General features: G+C 43.4%; 1 protein-coding gene across 1 annotated transcript in view; it reads left to right on the forward strand.

The window, feature by feature from the left end:
- Window positions 1–20,845, forward strand: part of MAML2 (mastermind like transcriptional coactivator 2) — a 181,751-nt gene that overhangs the window by 91,032 nt on the left and 69,874 nt on the right. The window contains exon 2 of the mRNA XM_063127739.1: window positions 3,639–3,722. Within this exon, the coding sequence (XP_062983809.1) occupies window positions 3,639–3,722 (84 nt within the window). The remainder of the gene's footprint in view (window positions 1–3,638; window positions 3,723–20,845) is intronic.

Raw genomic sequence — 20,845 nt, forward strand, 5'->3', positions numbered from 1 at the left:
GCAGGACCCTGCCCTCTTTTGTATCTGGCCATTCTAGTATGACTCCTTCAGCTTTACCTGTTGTGATGAAGAGGGAATTTCACCCGGTGCTGCAAGCATACAAATGACACCTGCTGAAATTTCCCAAAAGACAAACCGGTGAGACTAAAAGTAAATTAAACTGCCCAAGTGCATGAGGCTGGGGATGAGCAGAGGTGGGGGCTAAGCTCCAAAACAGAAAATTGTTCTTTTGAATGGAATATAGATGATGTTGGAGGAAGATAAAAATCAGGAAGGGCAGGGAACATCGTGGAGAAACCAATGACAAAATGTTCAAGAGCACACCTACAGAAACATAGGAAATTCTGACGTTAAGCAACATCTGGTGTGTGGTGCATAATTTCAATCCCTGTGAAATGCATGCCAAAAACGGCAGTCTCTTTCTCCCTCCTCGCTCTTCACTAGTGTGTGCACGCGTGTTTGTATGTGTGTTCTGACATGTTTGCACTGAGATCCCCTTCCAGGCAACCTACTTCCAAAATATCAGTGGTGAGTACCAGATCCCTTTTCGTGCAACCATGTATGGCAAGATCGGTTTCATCCTAAGGCGTTCTTAATTTTGCTGTGACAGCAGCTATCCACAGTCTGTGTTCACTGCCAGTTCTTGTCCGGCCATCAGGTCAGGAAAGACGAAGCCAGAGCTCGGAGCATGATTTTGTGCTTGATAACAATTTTGCGCACGATGCCTATAAACCACGGGAGGGGCTGAGTTTGGGAAATTCATGAGAGAATCTTCCGGCTCACCCCCACCCCCCTCTGCCTTTATGTCAAAGCAACGGCCGCTTAAGACTAAAGTGGGCTGCTGTTCTTTGAGACACTGTCCACCATCAGGAGATGATTTAACGTTATTTGATACCCAATCTTATTCCAGGCCCTCCGCCCGCCCCCCTCGCCCACTGTTCTCCATATAAAAATAATTCACTTCTCAACTTGTTATGTTGTCAGGCCTTCTCCACCCCAGGGTTTAGGCCTATTTCTTTTTAACAGTGAGACAGCAACCAAAAAAACCCCAGCCATTAAAAAAGGTGTTGTTGTTTTTAAACTGGAAATCTGGACACAAAAAAATCTACCTCTTTCCGAAAGTCCATGCCACCCTCAAGGCCTCGCTAACATTTTCTTGAGTAGTAAAACATGACGAATGTACCTTGAGAATCTCAGTGCACCGCATTAAGTCTTTCCTCTGAGGAGAGAGATAAGAAGGCAGGGACAAAATAGGAAGTTAAATACTGACTGGCACAGACATATATATATATATACACACACACAAACCAGGACTACTACTTATTATTATTATTATTATTATTATTATTATTATTATTATTCATATCCTGTCTTTTACTATTAAGACACTGTTTAGTCTAAACCAGGGGGAAACGTGTGCTACTACAGCCATTCGAAGTACTATCCTCTATTCTACGGAGCTAAGCAAGTGGACTTTGCTCACATGCTATTTCTCATGACTACAATACATTTTCTCAGGACTACAATGGACTACAATAGTAGGCTGCTCTTGTAATTGGGTACAAAAGGGCGCTTAATAATATTTCTTATCTACGCAGGGCTGGCACCAGGTTTTGGAGAGGCAAGACACTCTCCATGCCCTCCCCCATCAGTGAGTCTACCTTCTCACCACCATTTGCTCCTCCTCCTCCTCTTTCTCATCATTACTACCACCTGCTTGCTTGACAGACAGAAAGCCGGTGATGAAGCTAGCAATGGCATCTCCTGCTCCTCCGTCTCACCACCACCACCACATTGTCTGGACCAGAGCGAGAGGCAAGTGAACAAGCAGGCTGCAATGGGGAAGAGGAGGAGTAAGTACAGGGGACTCTTGGCAGTGGGCCCCTCCTGGAGGTGTGGGCCCTCAGCAGGTGCCCACCCATGCCTGTAAGACTACAATTCCCAGGGTTCTTTGAAGCCATGGTTTGATCCAACATGGCTTTTCTTATGTTCTTATGTAGAAGTATAAAGGGTACAATGCAAAGAACTTGCAAACTCTCTATTCATTTCAGCAAGTGTTCTTCTGACCCATCTCACCTTGTTGTCATGAGGACAATCACAATAAAGATCATTTCAGAGGCACTGTGATGATGATGATGATGATGATGATGATGAAGAAGAAGAAGGAGGAGGAGGAGGAGGAGGAGGAGGAGGAGGAGGCATAAGGACCTCTTAAAATCTCAGTTCAGCCTGTTTTTAAAATCCAGCCGGAGAAAAGTTCTGCTTCAACCCAGCAACTGTAGGCATTTAAGGATTGTGAAGCTCAGACGCAAGGAAACTTTCCCCTGAGCCAAATGTAACCTTGGCAGATAAGAATCACTTCAGCCAAATGCAATCTAGCAATTTGAAAAGTCCACACTGTACAGTTCATCACCCGTTTCCTTTAAGGCCATGGAAGGTCAGAGTCACTACTAGACAACAACGAGAAAAGCACTCTCAGGATTTGGGGGGGGGGGTTGGTGGTTTTTTTCATCGGGGAGATTAAGTCATCAGAGGTGGTTATATTTATTAATGGACAGGAGAAAGGGAGAGTGGGGGAAGAAAAGATTTCCTCCACCCCAAAGGTTCATTGTTTTGAGGTCTCCAGAAGTCTACAGAAATGAAGACCAATTACAAATATCTTGTTTTATCTGGCTTAAATGCTAGAGGAAAGAGAGATAGGGTGGCCAGTTACACATTGCCCCCAAAAAGAGGACATGAATTGCTAAAAAAAAAAAAGAGGACACAGGGTTACATAAAAGATTGCATATTTTAATTTATATGAATAGATGCAATTCTGAAATCATTACTATAATTTATATAGAAAAACAATGCATCTCACCCTGGTGGGAAAGACTATCACCAGGTGGTCACCTGTATGACTGCTCAGTCTGCTGAGCAAAGTGTTAACAGACAACTTAAGGCCCCCGCTCTCCCTTCCAACGGTTCTTTATCTTTAAACTTGACTTGGATTGAACAGCCCTTCAAATAGAGGACTCCTTTAAATAGAAGGCTGTCCTCTGACAGTCCTTTAAATACAGGAGTGTCCTCTGTAAAGTAGTGCACCTGGCCACTGTAGCAGGAAGCAGCTTTGGAAAGGTTCCTAACTCTATTTCCCCTGAAATAAGTCCCCTTGATTTGCATAGGGTTAACAATCAAGTCAGCATACGTTGGATTTCAGCCTCTTTTTCATTTTCAAGGTATTAGGATTAAATTATTCTTTGAATCTCCAAAGTGTCTTTCCTTCAAATAACCAAAAGGGAGAGGAGCTGCTTGACGGAGCGGCACCTGCCCCCACCCCCAAACTTCACCTCTGGACCTGAGCACTTTTTCCACGACCACCACACGCCCAGATGGTTGTCTGAGCAGGGCCTGAATCCAACCTCTATAAGGCTGAAACCTCTTGAGAACTATTACTGTTACTAGCCACATGTGCCTATTATTAAACCAGGGTCATCTTCCATGAGTGGTTGTTTATTCATGGTCTTGTTGAAAATGCAAGTGTGTGTTATCTGGACAAGGAATTGGAGGAGGAGGAGGACCTGGAGCTTGGATTCTGTTTGTACAACGTGAGAGAAGCTCTGATTCTCCTTCGAATCTCCCTGAGTTGGCAGAAGTAGGCTGAAAATTCCCTGGGACTTGCCTTCCTTTCTCATGCGAGTTCCTGGCACTCCGTGCCTCATCTGGCCACAGCTGGATGTTCTGTGAGAAACAACTTCGCTTGGAGCATTTCAGAGTTTTCACTTTGGGTTGAAAACAGGAAACTAGGGGAATGCGACATTTCATACCTTCCGAGATCGGAAGCATGAAATGGATTATAAATTCGAGTGAGGTTTATTTACTTTTAAAGTTATTTTGTTAAAATCGAAAGCCTGAGACATTCTCCACCCATATGGTATTATTGGAGGCAGAGAGCATCGGAAAAGCGAGTGCTATTTAGTTATCCACTGTTCCCAGCTTGTGTTTATTGAATTGGTGCATTTTCTGGTGGAGTAGGGTGTTCCCTTTCAAATCTAGTGTTTAACAGAGTAAGGAAAATGAGGAGGAGGAATTTGTTGTTGCTGCTGCCGTTGTTATTATTATTTTGCATTCATAGATTCCTACAAGGAGATACTGTATAGTGGAGTGCCCAGATCAAAAACCCCAAAATCAGTCTCACGATTGGGAGGAAGCTCTAGCACTCATGTCTTGCTTACGGACTTCCCAGAGGCATCTAATTGGCCACTGAACAGGATGCTGGACTAGATAGGCCTTTGATCTGATCCAGTTGGGCACTTCTAATGTTCTTACTTTAGCTTCAAGCAAGGTGGCTGCATCGTGTAGCTCCAGACCATGTCCTGGGATCTGGGCTATGCAAGGGTGTGATTAGTTTGATCCCTCTCCGTTATTTCTTTCGGAGGTATCCTTTCTTGCTTACAGTTCCTTCTGTTCACTTTGGTCCTAGCAAGTCAGGGTACATTCTTTTTCAACGGCGGGAATGCAATACTAACACTCCGGAAATTGATTTGCAGGACTCTTGGCTTGTCTGCTTGGTTCAGAGCCATGTAGCACAGACTTGTAAACTCAATAACAGACACTCTCCCCACCAAAAACCAACCCTCTTGTGAGTTATAAGCCTAGTGCCTACAATGTGGGAGCCAAAATGGCACCATCAATGAACAACAGGAAGGTATTGGTAAGCGTGGGGGGAAACCCAAGATTTGCCATAGTACGAAAGAAAAGAAACCAAACTCTCATGGAGGGATCACAAACCAGCCCCAATGGGGACTGAGCATGCTCAGTGGCCAGAGAAGGCTGGCTGACTGCTGGGCATCAGGATGGAAATTCAGGGGGGAGGGCTATGGAATGGAGTACCCTGAAAGAGGGCATGGCTGGCTGACTGGCTAGAATGCAGAACAGAACTGTTCCACACTGTGACATTTTGTTGCAGGAACCACGTCTCCATTTTCTATCATGAAGCAGCCATCCCCCTTTCCATTTATTTATTTATTTTATTTTATTTTATTTGTACCCCTCCTTTCTACCCAAAAAACTCTGCTTGGTCACTTACGAATCACCAGAGAAGAGGAAACGCATCACCCCAAAAGAGGACACAAATTAGATTTGCATTAAAAAGGCATATGCTAACTGATAGGTATAGATGCAAATTTAAGAATAATTACAATAGGAAGATTATACCTCACACCATTGTGGGGAAGTCTGTGACCAGGTGACCTACCCGGTTACCTGTTTGGTTGGCCTGCTGTCCAGGTGCTAACTGTGGTTGGGCAGCTTCAAGGCCCCCATTCTTTAAAGATTTTATAGCAGGAGTTCTTGGTCTATAAACCTGACTTGGACTGGACTATCCTTCAAAGAGAGGATGCCTTCAAACAGATTTTTCTTTCAGTTATTATTGTTTCATTTTAACTTGACAGAATTTATATTTATTTATTTATTACATTTATATCCCGCCTTATTTCCTCCAAGGTACCAAAGACAGAGTATATCATCATCCTCTACAAGGAGACAAAAAAAAACACCTTCCAAAGTCAAGTTTTGGGGTAACCTATATATTTCTTTTTGGTTTTCAACCATTGCTTATATACAGATTCCACATGGAAGATAAATAGTTCTAAGGTTGTATTATTATTATTATTATTATTATTATTATTATTATTACTACTACTACTACTACTACTACTACAACAACAACAACAACATTTATATCCCATTTATTTTCCTCTTGCAAAGAATTCTAGACAGCTTAAATAGTCCTCCACCTCTTCATTTTATTCTCACAATAACGATCCTGTGAGTTAGGTTGAACTGGAAGTCTATGCCTGGCCCAAAGTCCCCCAGGCCCTTTCTACACCTGCCTTTTCCCCCAGGATCATCCCTGTGCGCCCAAATGACGCACAAGGGATCCCAGGAGCAGGGAGGGATGATCCCTCCATTTTCCTGGGATTTCTGGGACCGCTGTTATACCAGTTTTACACGCGGTCCCGGGGCCAATCCTAGAACTTGGATCTCCCAACTTCCAGTCCAACACTCTAGCCACTACACCACACTGGCTCTCATAAATGCAACATACTCAAACAGCACAAAACAACTTGACATTGTCAGTTGGATGCCTTCAGGAACAATTTCGGATTTCCGTACAAAGGGAAAGGGTCAAACTTCATCTAGGATAAAAGCTATTCATCTGCTCTGACAGTCTTTCTAATAGAGGACTGTCCTCTGTAAAGTTGAACACATGGCCACCACTGGCCGAGGCCCTTGTAGAGCTCAGATTAAGGTCTTTCCCAACTCTGCTCTGTAAATTGCTTCGACCCAGAGATACTGGGAATGGAAGTTGAGCCCTTTGACACAAACCACACAATGTGCTACTATGAGCAGCCTCAGACATCATCAACAACAATGCACTCCGTGTCATCCCTGTTGAAACTCTTTGGTCACTTCTAGAGGGGTATCTACACTGAGCTTTTACTCCAGTTCTACTTCACCCCCAAGTCAATCCTGTCAGGTGATGCACACCCCTCTCCATAGCTAGTACGGTGTTTCTTTTCCCAAATCCTTTCTCCCCACCCTGCACAAACTCATCTTGGGACAGATTTGCCCATCACGGTGAATTCAGTGCAGTATGGAAGTCCGTGTGACCTCAGCTGGTTTTGCTGTGGGCTGGTAGAAGCAGCACTGATTGGCCGAAGGGAAAGTTGTGTGAGGCGTGGGCGTGTTGAGAGCAGAGGACTAAACTTGGCTACCCAGAAGTAACTCATTGCCTTCCATTGCACTTTGCTGAATACAGGAGTGGGATGGGGAGCCAGCCCTGCTGCTTTCAAACTATGCTGTGGCAAATGTGGGTTCAATTGCTGCCTTTCCCCTCTTTACCGCTGCACTATTTTGCAGTTGTGCAGTTGCTGAAGCCTGTTGATTCAAAACTCGCAACTATGAAGGAGCGCAGCAAAGAGAGGGCAGACACCTGTGGATTCAAAGCTGCACAGGTGTACCGAGTCATCCTTTCGCTGCTATGGAGCTGAGCAGAAGAAAAATTACTTTCAGAACCCCAATTTTAGTCACTATTTGTTGCGTCTTACGGCCGTATAACCGATCCTCTGAAGTTTCACAGCAGGATATTCCACATTCAATCCTGCCCATGTATCACGGTAGTTGTCGCTTTGCAGCTGTGATGTTGCGGATTTTGGGGGGGATTAGCAGTAAAAGTGGCGCTGTGTAGACAGTCCCCAGCGCAGACTTTAACTGGTTCCTTGCTCCACTTCCCCACCCCACCCAACAGAAACTCCTGAAACTCTTAACTTTGTGAGGGCCTATACAAGCATTACTTTAAGTAGGTGTCTAGCAGCTATGACTTCTTTAATTTTTTACTCAGGAGTAGCCGCTGGCCCCATGCTAGGTTCCCGGTCTGGAGTAGGGCCCCTGCACCTACTCTACGCTAGACATGAAACCAGTAATGTCTGGCTTTGACCCTGAGACAGGACAAGTGATTTCTATCAGAGAATTCCCAGCACCTTCTCCACATGACAATGCCCAGAATTCCATGAGGGTAGCAGTGACAATTAAACGGGGTGAAACCGATATGTGTTTATAGGATAGATGAGCCCTCAGTGGGTTACATCACCTGCTGCAAACAAAATGGCGTTTTTGCCCATGCAATGGGAAGCATGGTTTTCACCAAACGTGCCCCCTCCTGTCCATTGTTAGTACATCATGCCATAAAGTCCACTATTCCTAAGGGTCTCACACCCCTCAGGATTTGCTTTAGGAGGGGGTAATGGATGAAGAGCACAAAAGTTCTAGTCCAGAAGCAGAATGCCAGTCACGATTCTCTGGACTCAGCCCATGAAGAGTATTTTGAAATCAACGCATAGCCTCCAAACTAATCAAGCCAATTGTCTCCTTTCCTTTACTTTGACACTCTTCAGCTGAAATTATTATTATTATTATTATTATTATTATTATTATTATTATTGATATTGACCATTTTCCTTGGCTTTGCCGTTCGAACTTGCTTGCTTAAATCTTCCCAGACATGTGCATTTCCCAGTGGCCCTCTGTGTGTTTTTGTAATTAGGTATTTTTAGTTTTGCCTCGTTTTATTGCTACAGGAAGAATCTCATTTGTCAGCAGTTTTTTCGGCATGGCTAAATAAAGGCTTATTGGCAAACTCCATTGAACTCTTTGATAATGACCCAACTTTAGAAAGAAAGAGCTAACACACCCTGCTGTGTCGTACTGAAGCCGTGGTTCCAGCGAAAGCAAAAGCCCAGGACAATGCCTGCTTTCAGATATGTCGCGGTGCTTTGTATTCTATTAGAAAGCCTAAATTAATGTTTGAAAAGAGTATTGCTAATTCACTCCTCTGCCTCTTATTTAGGCCAGATCTTGCATTTTAATTGTCTTGTCTCTGAATCCACCAGGCAATACCAGATTGCCGTGAAATATGTCTGTCTAACCAGATAACTATGTCAAGGATGTGCGATGTGTATTCAGTAATCAATTAAAGAATGTGCAAAATGGGCTGAGCGGGGCGGGGGGGATTGTCAAAGGGCCGTTTTAGATACATATCTGAATGGCTATAGGAGATTGATCTATATATTCAGAATACCCAGTTAGGATTACATGGTGGAAACTTGTGTGGTGTAGTGGCTAGAGTGTTGGACTGGGAGTAAGGAGATCCGGGTTCTAGTCCCCACTCAGCCATGGAAGCTCACTGGGTGACTTTGGGCCAGTCACAGACTTTCAGCCCAGCCTACCTCGCAGGGCTGATGTTGGGAGGATTAAATGCAGAGAAGGAGGATTGTGTATGCCGCACTGGGTTCCTTGGAGGAAAAAAGACGGGACATAAATGCAACAAATTCTCCTGCAACTGGATGCAATGCATTTTCTCTGAACCAGAATGTAGCCACAGTTGCCTTTTCTGTGCAATGGGGGTTGCTGGTGGAGCAGACATGTTGGCTCAAGGGACTGCTTTTGTGGTATTGTATAGGGCAGAAACCACACCCAAAAAAACTTTCTGCTTTGAACTCAAGATCTGCTCTGTCTGCTGTGACCTCTTGACCTCTGCCTGCCATTAACTCAGCTGCCTTCTGCCCCACAAGCACCAATGGACGCCCGCCACCACAAATAGGGCTGGCCCAAGATAGTTTGCTGCCTGAGGCAAAGGACAAGATGGTGTCCCCACCCACCCTATTGCACTTAAAGAAGTATATTGGACTGGCAGCTGAATTTTGCTTCAACACTGGTGGCAGGACACTGTCCTCCACCACAACTGAAGAGACAGGACACTGTCCTCCACTACAGCTGAGGACACTAGGCTACTTTGCAGGTCCTTTACATGGCATTGTAGTCCTCTTGGGCCTCTCCCATGCTTTGCAACCATGGTCACGTTTTTTCCCCCTAATGAGGAAAGTCTGGGGTTATTTAGAAATTCGCTATATTCCTGCGCCATCTAGTGGTTGCATAATGAAACATATAGCAGGGTAGAGAAAGAAACCCCCTGGAAAAAAGCATGTGTAAAGGAGCAAATCTTAATCCCGCAAAGAATCCAGAAGCAGAAGCCTCGATAAAGGTGCCAGATGAATGCCACATGTAGAACTGCCCTTACAAGCACCAAGTTTAGCCTACAAATGTGATATACCACGTAAGCGTGGTCGATAAAGTTGTGGGAGCCGAGGCATGAATCATGTACCAAGGAAGAAATGTATTTGCTTCAGCTGTGAACCAACAGAACACCTCAGCCTGAAGAAGAGGAAGAAGAATTTCATTTTCATTCTGCTACATTTGGTAGTCGTGAGGAGGATTGCTCGTGTCTAATACGAGTGCATGTCCTGTCTCTTGGTCTGTTACTTGCACAGATCTTATATGCAAAAAAATAAATTAATTAAATGTGCATATTCTCATACAATGCAATTGATATCCTACATGAAACCTTTCTAGTATCAGAGGCAGTAAGCCTATGTACACTCCAGTTGCTGGGGAACATGGGTGTGGGGTGCCTTTGCACTGTGTCCTGCTTGTTGACAGCTAGTTGGGCAATAGGTACACAGAGTGCTGGACTAGATGGACCCTTGGCCTAATTTAGCAGGGCTCTTATGTTCTTAAGTATCTTCATTAATTTCTTGGGCCATAAGTCATTCGCTAAGACAAAATAAGAAAATAAAACATACAACAAAATCTAAAATGCTTAAACGTAAATAGATTTACGATACATTGCATAAAATTCATTTAAATTAAACTACACCCATTGCTGAAAATGGGTAATTATAGTCTGAAAATTAAAACAGCATGAAACTCACTTAGGCTAGTCGCTGGCTACACTGAGACATAATGTCAAACCATGGTTTGCCATGACATGAACAAACAATGGGCTTGCACACACCCCTCTTCCCTCCTTCCCATAATGCAATTTCATAAAGGAGTTCTGGTTTCTAAATTGTGATTCTACTTTACAGGCCAATGACGGTTGGGCAAACCATAGTTTGCCACATTTGCACAAAATGGCCAGCTTTGGATGGCCGGGAAGCCAGACGTCCTTTAGGAAACACTGGTGTGCACAGGGGAAGGAAAGAGTGTGTAAATCCTAGGTCCACTTCCATAGTTCATGTATTTGCCATCTTGTGTGAATGCAGCTGGCCTAATTTACCTCAGGCTTGTGGTGAGAAGAAAGTGGAAAGAACATGAACTTTGCCCTGAGTTCCTTGGAAGAAGGGTGGGGTGCAAATGTGACAAATGAATAAATTCTTAACTACTGCTGCCTCAGTCTTGTCTGCTAGGCTCATTAGTCTCTGTGGATTCCATTTTTTGTGAGTGAGGAAAAACTTAAAAGTGATAGGTAGGCCTCCGTGTCAGACTCCATAGCCTGTGTGTGATCTTCTGGCTGCTTGTGTTTTAACAGATGTGGTTTACAAACGCCCTGACCCACCAAGAGGGATTAGCGCCTCACTGTTTATTCTTCTCAAAGAGAGAAACTGCAGGAAGTTGACACATTTTGCCATATGTCAGAGAAAGTGAAATGGAGCACAAATACAGTTCTGTAGGGGGCCTCTACTCACTTCTCCACTGGTGCCTCGTTCCTCTTATGGGGTGTAGCACTGGATTTCAGGGGGAATGAGTCTGAAAGAACGAAAATACCCCTCCTTTGTTGGTGCTGACACCTGGCCACTTTTCACAGAATCCTCAAAAGACTACCTTTTGAAAATAATATATTAATAGATCAGATTGATCATTTATACTCTCCAGCAGGGTTCAGGCAGTTCGCAACCTTATCAAACCAAGAATACGCCTTCATAGGAACTTCTCTTTTAAAACGAAATGGCCCCACAAGTACTTTCAAGTAGGTTGACCATACAAAAAAAAAGAGGACAGGGCTCCTGTATCTTTAACAGTTGCATAGAAAAGGGAATTTCAGCAGGTGTCATTTGTACGCATGCAACACCTGGTGAAATTCCCTCTTTGTCATAACAGTTAAATCTGCAGGCGCCCTGCCCTCTTTTGTATCTGGTCATTCTAGTATAGCTCCTGAAGATTTAACTGTTGTGACGAAGAGGAAGTTTCACCAGGTGCTGCATGCCTACAAATGACACCTGCAGAAATCCCCTTTTCTATACAACTTAAAGATACAGGAGCCCTGTCCTCCTTTCCATATGGTCACCCTATAAATTCAAGGGCATTCGTAAATGCTTTTCCAAGGTAAAAGAAACTAAGAGCTTTCCTGTACATTGAAAGCTAGTATCTCATGAGAAGAGCTTGCTACATCTTTTCTCCCTGATGTGCTAGCTTTCTGCATGTGAGACTTCCATGTTTTTACACGGGAGAGTAATTTTAAAGACAGCCCACACCTAGAATCCTAAAAGTACAGTCCAGGAAAAACTGCCATGTTATTCTACTGGATGTATAGTGTAGCTTTTAGAAAACTACTTTAACAGAATAGCATCTATTAATTTTAACAAGGAAGGGGTTGTATTTGCTTCAGTCCCTTCCCCGCCCCCAAAAAGCTTATCTTAATTGTCAATAGCATTGTTTAGAAACTCTCAGTGAGCCCAATGTTTACTGGCAGATGGGCAAAGTTGAAAGTGTAGAGCTTTAAAAAGAATTGCTGTTGGAGATTAGGAGGCCTGTTAGACATTTGTAGGTACTTTCCGGCCTATAAAAGTATGAATGCGATAGGAAGCTGCCTGCCTGTTACAGCTACATAAATCCCTGCTCCTTTTAGCCAATCAAACCAGGCAGAATGAAGTTATATTTTTGTGCCCTGCATTTTGAATTTCACTTTTTAAATTTAATTTATAGGAAATCAACCCAATTTTTAAAGCTTGCTTGCAGAAATTAATACTAACACTTTGCATTTTATTTGCATGACTAGTATCAGAAGGGGGTCATTTCCACGCAAAAATTATATCATCTGTTCAGTTAGTCATGCTGGCTGCACATTCTAAAATCATTCATGAAGGATTTTTTCCCTTTTTTAAGGTTGCACCCTCTACAATACAATCCTATGAGTTCAATGTAGCTTACTCCCAGGCAAGTGGGCATAGGATTGCAGCCTAACAGTGCAGCCCTATACATGTCTACTCAGAAGTAAACCCCATTGAATTCAGTGGGATTTACTCCCATGTAAATGTGTATATGATCAAAGCCCGAATCAGTTGACTACACAGATCAGCTTCCCCCAACCTGGTGCCTTGCCATTTGTTTGGACTACAACTCCCAATAACCCCTGTCAGCATGATCAATAGTTTGGAGTGCTGGGAATCGTGGCCCAAAACATCTAGAGGACACCCAAACTGGGGAAGGCTGCCGTAGATAAATCAACTGAAGTGTCAATTAATGAGAGGGGTCCATTTTAACCAGTGAAAGCAAATAGTAATTAGTGGGTTCCACATTAAGGAAACACTGGTTTTTGAAGCTATTTGGTTTTGGTATGGTAGTTTTTTTCATCTGTTTTGGTTCCAGTGTATTTATGTAATAGGGGGTGCGAGAGAAACTGTTGAAGATGGCCTTACCTTCTAATAATGCATGTCAGCTTTTATGTACGAAGTGTATGTTATCTCATACTTCCTTTGACATCTCAAAAACAACAACTCAGTATTGGTGTCCAGGTAATATGCAAATTAATTTATACTTGATTGATTGATTGATTGATTAGTGAAGAGGCAGATGATCAACTAAAAACTCTTTTACTGGTTGTCAACATTTTGACTTTTAAAATATATATATATACAGTATTAATAAATCCAAGGAAGTTTTCATAAGCGAGACTGCAGGACCATAGCTGAACCCAAAGCGAGATGTGAGATAGGGTGAGGAATTCTCTATCCCAGTGTTTTTTTTAATGATAATGTAAGGAAGGTCAGTATTGTGGAACTATGAGAGACTCCATGGCAGATGCAAGATTTTAACTAGGTATTTCTTTGTTCACAACTCAACCTGCAATCTTATATTCACTTACCTGGGAGTAAACCCAACTGAAGCCAATGGAACATACTGCTAAGTAAACTTGTATAGGTTTATACCGTTACTGTCTTAGGCCTGATCTACACCAAGCAGGATATTGCACTATGAAAGCGGTATATAAAAGGCAGAAGCCACACCAAGCAGTATATAGTGGTATGGAAGCAGTGTTATGGTTTGTGTCAATGGGCCCCAACAGTTGTCAGTGCATTTCAATATCGCTATAAAGCAGTAGTGTGGCTCCTGCCTTTTATATACCGCTTTCATAGTGCAATATCCTGCTTGGAGTAGATTAGGCCTTAGTCTCGACCTCATATCCTATCAAGAATTGTGAAGTAAAGCTGTTTCTGGTGTGTCAGGGTTCTTTCTATGACCTAGATTCCCGGAACAACTCCTTAAGGTTCTATGCTTCCTTAAGAGTCCCACTTTCCTTCTTTGTACCGTCCCCCTCCCACTAACATAGGGTTTAGGCTGTAGATGTGAGGTGAGTTTCACTCCAGACACTTTAGGTGTAACGCAACAGTTTACTACTAAAGTAAAACAAGCAACTTACAACAAAAGGTATTTAGTCAATAGAGCTGAGTGATACAAAGGCATTAAAAGAAAATAAAAGTTGCAAAAACACAAGTTCTTTTACCCTAATCTGCTTCTTTCTGCTCCTTCCTTAAGCTCTTATCTTTCTCTGGCTCTGGTCTTCCTCTGGCCCTCATCTGACTCCTGGCTGTCTCTCTCACTCTTTTACACCCGCTTCCCTCAAAACAAAAGTACTCTTCCCACTTTGAGGAAATGAAATTTAACTGCAGAAATGGAACTTAACCAGGGAATGAACCTTATCTGGAGAAATGAAACTACTCCTCTCAGGGATACCCTTTCCTAGTAGAAAATTCCCTCTAGGCCTGAGTTTATTACCTTGCCTCTGTAGGCCTCAAACCTTCACATGGTCTGTACCATTTTAGCACATAGTTAAATTATGGAATTCACTTCCACAAGATGTAGGGCATCATCATCATCATAATTTTATTTCTTACCCGCCTCTCCCTTTGGCTACACCTACAGGTGTAGAGGGAGGGAGGGGGAGGATCACGGACTTACCAGCTTCCACAATTCTCCCTGGGTGTCTTGACGGCCGCGTGATTAGGGTGACCATATGAAAAGGAGGATAGGGCTCCTATATCTTTAACAGTTGCATAGAAAAGGGAATTTCAGCAGGTGTCATTTGATGATATGGAGAACCTGGTGAAATTCTGTCTTCATCACAACAGTTAAAGGTGCAGGAGCTATACTAGAGTGACCACTTTTAAAAGAGGGCAGGGCACCTGCAGCTTTAACTGTTGTGATGAAGAGGAAATTTCCCCAGGTTCCCCATATATACAAATGACACCTGCTGAAATTTCCTTTTCAATACAACTGTTAAAGATACAGGAGCCCTGTCCTCCTTTTCATATGGTCACCCTACGCGTGATGTCCCAGAAGGACGTTGTGGCAGCCATTTCTTAAAAAAAAAAAAGGAAGAAGAGCACTCTTGCACTCCTCCAGAAAAGTTAATTTAAAAACAAGACAAAAACCCAAACCCCCACCCTCAATGGGCACAGGCTGCCCCCATGCACCTCTGTGCCCATTTCAAGTGCCCTGCTACTCATGGGGTGGATGAGACAACCTGGGAGCAGCGGCCACACGGCCCACGCTCTGCGGGATGGTCCCAGGAAAAGTCCCCGGTCATCCCGGGTTGCCCCCGGGATCCCCTGTGCATCATTTGGATGCGCAGGGATGATCCAGGGACTACCCCCTGGATATAGGGCTGGTGTAGACATGCACATAGTGATGGGCATCATTTTGGAAGGCTGTAAAAGGGGTTTGGATAAATTCCTGGAGGAGAAGGCTATCGATGGCTACTAGTCCTGTATCAGAGGCAGTTTGCCTACATACACCAGTTGCTGGAGAACATGGGGACTGTTGCATCTGTGTCCTACTTGTGCGTTCCCAGCTGACAGCTGGTTGGCCACTGTGTGAACAGAATGCTTGTCTAGATGGACCCTTGGCCTGATCCAGCAGGGCTCTTCTTATGTTCGGTGTACAGATGTCTGGTAGAGAAAGTTTGCAGATCTGAATGCTAAACGGACATGCTATTTTTCTATGTGCAGAGAGTATTGTTGCTTTTATTGAGGAGCATTTAAATGCAACCTCCCACCTTCAGCTAAAGTGGTATAGTCCAGGACAATCTATACCACCTGATTCTCCTGATCACACTTGGCCCCCCTTTTCCCACTCTTGAAGTACACCTGATCAGCGCTGCCAGTCTCCAAAGGTAACAATGGGGCAGCAAGACTGAAAAGTCTGAAGGAACGGAATAAGCAGGAAAGGAAGTTTAGGTAGAACAAGGGCTTGGTTCATTTTTACAGCTCTTAGAGGAAGAACAATAATGTACAGAAGCTGTTAATGAAGAGCTGGCCTGGAAGGCAGAAATCTCTGCCAAGGCAGAAATCTGTTTTTACTCGGAACGTCTCTCTCAGCTGTCCAACTTCACAGTGGTGGATCCAGCTGGGGTGAACCCCACCAGATCATGGGAATGAGAAATGCAAAATAAAATATAATAAATCCGCTTTTCCCCGTTGGCATCAGAACCCCCCTTTTGAAAGAAAACAGTCAGAATGATAAATTCAAATGATCAACAATAACAAGAATTACTCCCCACCCCAAAAAGTGAGCATCAAATATCTTCAATGGAAATATAGCAAGACCACACTAATTCTTATATTGTATTGTTATATTTGACATTTTTAAAAAAACCCAGCGAGTAAAAAAGCGAACCTAATTCTAAAATTGTATATGTGTAAAAGACAGAAAGTGCTTGAACATTAATAGATCATCAAAATAATACCCCCCAAAATTATTTATTCTTATTATTTCTTTGCTATTTGCTATTAAAGAGGTTTCATACCCCAGTTTTGAAAATGGATTCTCCTTTTTTAAAGTGCAGTTCATCTGCAATCAAGAATCTCACTTTGCTGATTAAAAACAGTTTGTTTAACCAGGGAGGGATTGGGGGGAGGCTACCTGTAAAGGGCTTTTGCTCCTTGCCAAGCAGTTTTACACGAGTAACTATAGCAACTCCCCTTTTCCATGTTCCGAACAATTTGTACAAGACCGAAGTGAAAACAACTTCCAGCTAGCAACCATTGATGTTTCATAAAATAATCCAACAAAAGAGATTTTGGACCTGGCGGCATTAACATCCTTTTTTAAAAAAGGCAATAAAAGGAGATAGTTAAAATGTAGCAGAATTCTGGGAGATTATTTGTAATATTCCTTTTAAGAAAAATATTCACATACTAAACAGAGGCAAACTAGGTTGGGCTTCAAGTGAGCTGTAGGCATTCTTAGCTCCTTGATGCTGGTATATCTATATGAGTCACTGTTTGTAGAGTTACAATATATTAAGAAGAACACTCCAAAGGTCCCTACAGTTCAGCATCCTGTTTCCCACAGTGTCCAATCAGATTCCTCCCAGAAGCCCCTGCAACAATGGGCAGCTTACTGGCTACAGAATATGGAAATTCCATTTAGCCATCATGACAAAAAGCCATTGACGGATCTATCTTCCATGAATGTCTAATCCCTTTTTAGAGTCATTTAACCTAGTGGAAGTGAAATCATCACATCCTTTGGTGGTAGACTTCATAATTTAATTATGGATTGGCCCAAGACATTTTGCTGCCTGAGGGAAAGAACAAGATGGTGTCCTCTCTCATTCCTTTTCCAAAAGCTGAATGGACTAACAGTTGAACATTATTAGTTCAATACTAGGCATGGGAGCAGGCTGGCTTAGGGGTCAGAGGACAGGCTGTGTGACACTGCTCTGTCCTCCAACACAATGCTGCCACCTCCCAGCATCTGCCCCCTGAAGTGACTGTCCCACTCTGTCTAATGGTAGGACCAGCCCTGTGTGTAACACACCTTTAAAAAAATAATTGGTGAAACGTCCATGAGATGTTCTCCACTAGTTTGCACTGGTGCAAAGAACTTTAAGGTCCCATGCGTTGGCAAAGAATGGAGAATTATTATTAACTAAGAGGATGTCCACTATGTGGTGAGAATGTATATGGAAATGAAGCCATAGACATGTTCTGTAGCTGAACGGGTGGGTCAATGTGAATCTCCAGCTCTCTTTCACACCTGGAAAATAGGGAGTTGCCCCAGAGCTGACCCAAGACATTTTGCTGCCTGAAGCGAAGAACAAGATGGCGCCCCCTTCTCATTCCATTTACGAAAGCTAACTGGGCTGCCAGATGAATCTGTCTTCGACATGGACAATGGGACAGCATCCTCTACTTCACCTAAAGGCAACAGGCCAAGTTGGGGGGCACAGAGCAGGCTGCATGACACACAGGTTTTTCCTCCAACAACTTGCTGCCACCTCCCAAGATCTGCCGCCTGAGGCAACTGCCTCACTCTCCCTAATGGTAGGACTGGCCTTGAGCTGACTAATACTAAGTCAGACTATCTATCCAGCTAGCTCAGTATTGGCTACACCAGGGGTGTCAAACCACTTTCGGCCCAAGGGCCCAATTCCAAGCCGGAGAAAGTGGGCACGGCTGAAAGCAAAAGGGGTGGGGCCAAAATACCAGCATAGTTTTGGTTAAAGCTCTTACTGCCAGTAACCAGGCCTTAGGAGAAGCATTTCAACCTTTTAGAGTGGGATGGGGAGGGGGGTGCACAAAAGGTGGGAAATCACAAAACAATTGGGGGTTGGCAGAAAGAGGGTGGACAGGACTATCTATACAAGGATGTATGAGGTTCTTAGGTGGGCTGGCTTCAGCCTGAGCTTTAACATCCCTGTTCTACACCTTCTTGGCATAGAATGTACTCAACATACATGGAGAAGAGCCTCCCCTGATGAACTTGTCAAGGACCGGCTGGTTTAGGGAGAGGTACGCCTGCAGGTATTTACAGTTGGTTCCCCTGCCAAAAGCAATGTTAAAAAGCCTTAGATTTTCTGTTGGAAATGTTTTTGCGTGTGTCCCCTCCTCCCCACTCCATCTTAGAGCCATCTCATTCCTGCTCAGCACAGCTGTATCTTTCATTCTGTGTTAGCTTTTTCCATTCCAAGATAAACGTTCACTGCATTAAAACGTCGAAGTCAAGAGGTCCGCAGACCTCCGGCATGATAGGTTTTATTAAAATTTGAACTTTTAATATCGAGGTACTTGCACTTCTCAAGACATTTTAATAGCAAGACCACACTAAATGTTTTGCTATTGAGAAAGAGTTATTCTCGAACTCATCCCTTTTGGTTCGTCACGCAATTTTGTAGTGATTTACCCAACGCAGCTCCATTCTGATGTGGAACTTTGTTGTTATAGTTAGAAAGAGTCTTGGATTTGTCTTTTAATACAACACGCACACACCTGAAACTTTAACTTAAGTTAGTAGCTCTGTGCTCACACTTTGTTATACGTTGCCACAAAGATGTGCATTTCTATTCCGGACAAATGGTCCACCTCCTGTTTTATTAGCCCTAGAGACTCTCTTAGAATTATAGAATAGTAGAGTTGGAAGGGGCCTATAAAGTCATCAAGTCCAACCCTCTGCTCAATGCAGGAATCTACCCTAAAACATACTTGACATATGGTTCTCCAGCTGCCTCTTGAATGCCTCTAGTGTGGGAGAGCCCACAACCTCCTTAGGGAACTGGTTCCATTGTCATACTGCTCTAACAGTCAGGAAGCTTTTCCTGATGTCCAGCCGGAATCTGGCTTCCTGTAACTTCGGCCCGTTATTCTGTGTCCTGCACTCTGGGAGGACCGAGAAGAGATCCTGGCCCTCCTCTGTGTGACAACCTTTCAAGGATTTGAAGAGTGCTATCATGTCTCCCCTCAATCTTCTCTTCTCCAGGCTAAACATGCCCAGTTCTTTCAGTCTCTCTTCATAGGGCTTTGTTTCCAGACCCCTGATCATCCTGGTTGCCCTCCTCTGAACACGCTCCAGCTTGTCTGCGTCCTTCTTGAATTGTGGAGCCCAGAACTGGACGCAATACTCTAGATGAGGCCCAACCAGGGCCGAATAGAGGGGAACCAGTACCTCATGCGATTTGGAAGCTATACTTCTATTAATGCAGCCCAAAATAGCATTTGCTTAATGGAGAGTGAGGAATTCCAAATCAAAACACACACAGAGAGAGATACTATCTATGTGCTAGTCAAACAGTGTTCTAGAAGAGGTAATATAAGATCATTTGATGTAAATCATGGTCATACGATATTTATTTTTATTTATTTATTTAAAACATTTCTTAGCCGCCTTTCAGGCCAGAATCCCCTCCCAAGGTGGCTTACAACCATACATAAAACAGTATAAAATAAAAGCAATAAAAGCATAGACAGTAAAAAAAAACCAGTTAAAAACAATAAAAACGAACAGTAAATATTTATTTATTTTAAACAGTTAAATAAATAAACGTTTAATGCATCTCCTGCGCATTGAAATGAATGGGTTGCCATTCTCCAGTTCCCCAACTCCAAGCAGGCCAAGTTGAGTAGTATGCAGATTATTTGTTAACTAACACAAAAATTATCTTCTTTTGCGTGGGAAATGCACTTCTTTTGAGTTTGAAGATATTTATAAACAAATTCAACCTATCTGCACACGCATGTCAATGAAGTACAAGGCTGTTGCCTGCCGCCGAGCTCTGGATATAGGCTGGGAGGTGGCTTGAGAGGGCAACTGAACTTGATTAACCTTTCTGACCCTTGAGGTGGGTTTTGTGTGGGGTATTTTTGGGTTGGAAACCCAAACTAGACATCGATAGAAAGTGACCAGGTCGGCAGAGGTGGTGCTGGTGTTAGTCATAACCAACTGAAGCATTTTAAAGCACTATTTAACAAGCCTGAGGCTCAAATGACTGTGGTTGTTTGACTTTGAACCCACAACCTGATTCTCTGGACTCGTGCTCTGTCCCACTAAAATTCACCAGCCGCTGCTTTCTTCACTGGCAAAATGTGTGAGGCTTCAGTGCAGCCCTAAAGACCTCACTACTGGCACCCATCACAACCCATCCTATTCCTCTGACTGACCAGTCCAAAAAACAACATGACCATCCTTGCCTACTGAACCATTATTATTAGCAAGATAAGCTGGGAATCCTAGGAAGAAAACATCCAGTGAAATCCAGCAATGAGAACCAGTGTAGTATAGTGCTTAAGGGCACAATCCTATGCATGTTTAGAGAGAAGAAAGTTCTAGAACTCCCCAGCATGGCTGGCTGGGGCATGTTGGGAGTTATGGGGGTTTTTTTCCTCTCTCTCTCAACATGCATAGGATTGTGCCTTAAGTGTGCTAGACTCAGGGCCGTGCCAGACTATTTTGCGCCCTAGGCAAGGTGAAC

The sequence above is a fragment of the Elgaria multicarinata genome, chromosome 5 (genome assembly GCF_023053635.1).
Source record: "Elgaria multicarinata webbii isolate HBS135686 ecotype San Diego chromosome 5, rElgMul1.1.pri, whole genome shotgun sequence".
NCBI classification, from domain to species: Eukaryota; Metazoa; Chordata; class Lepidosauria; order Squamata; family Anguidae; genus Elgaria; species Elgaria multicarinata.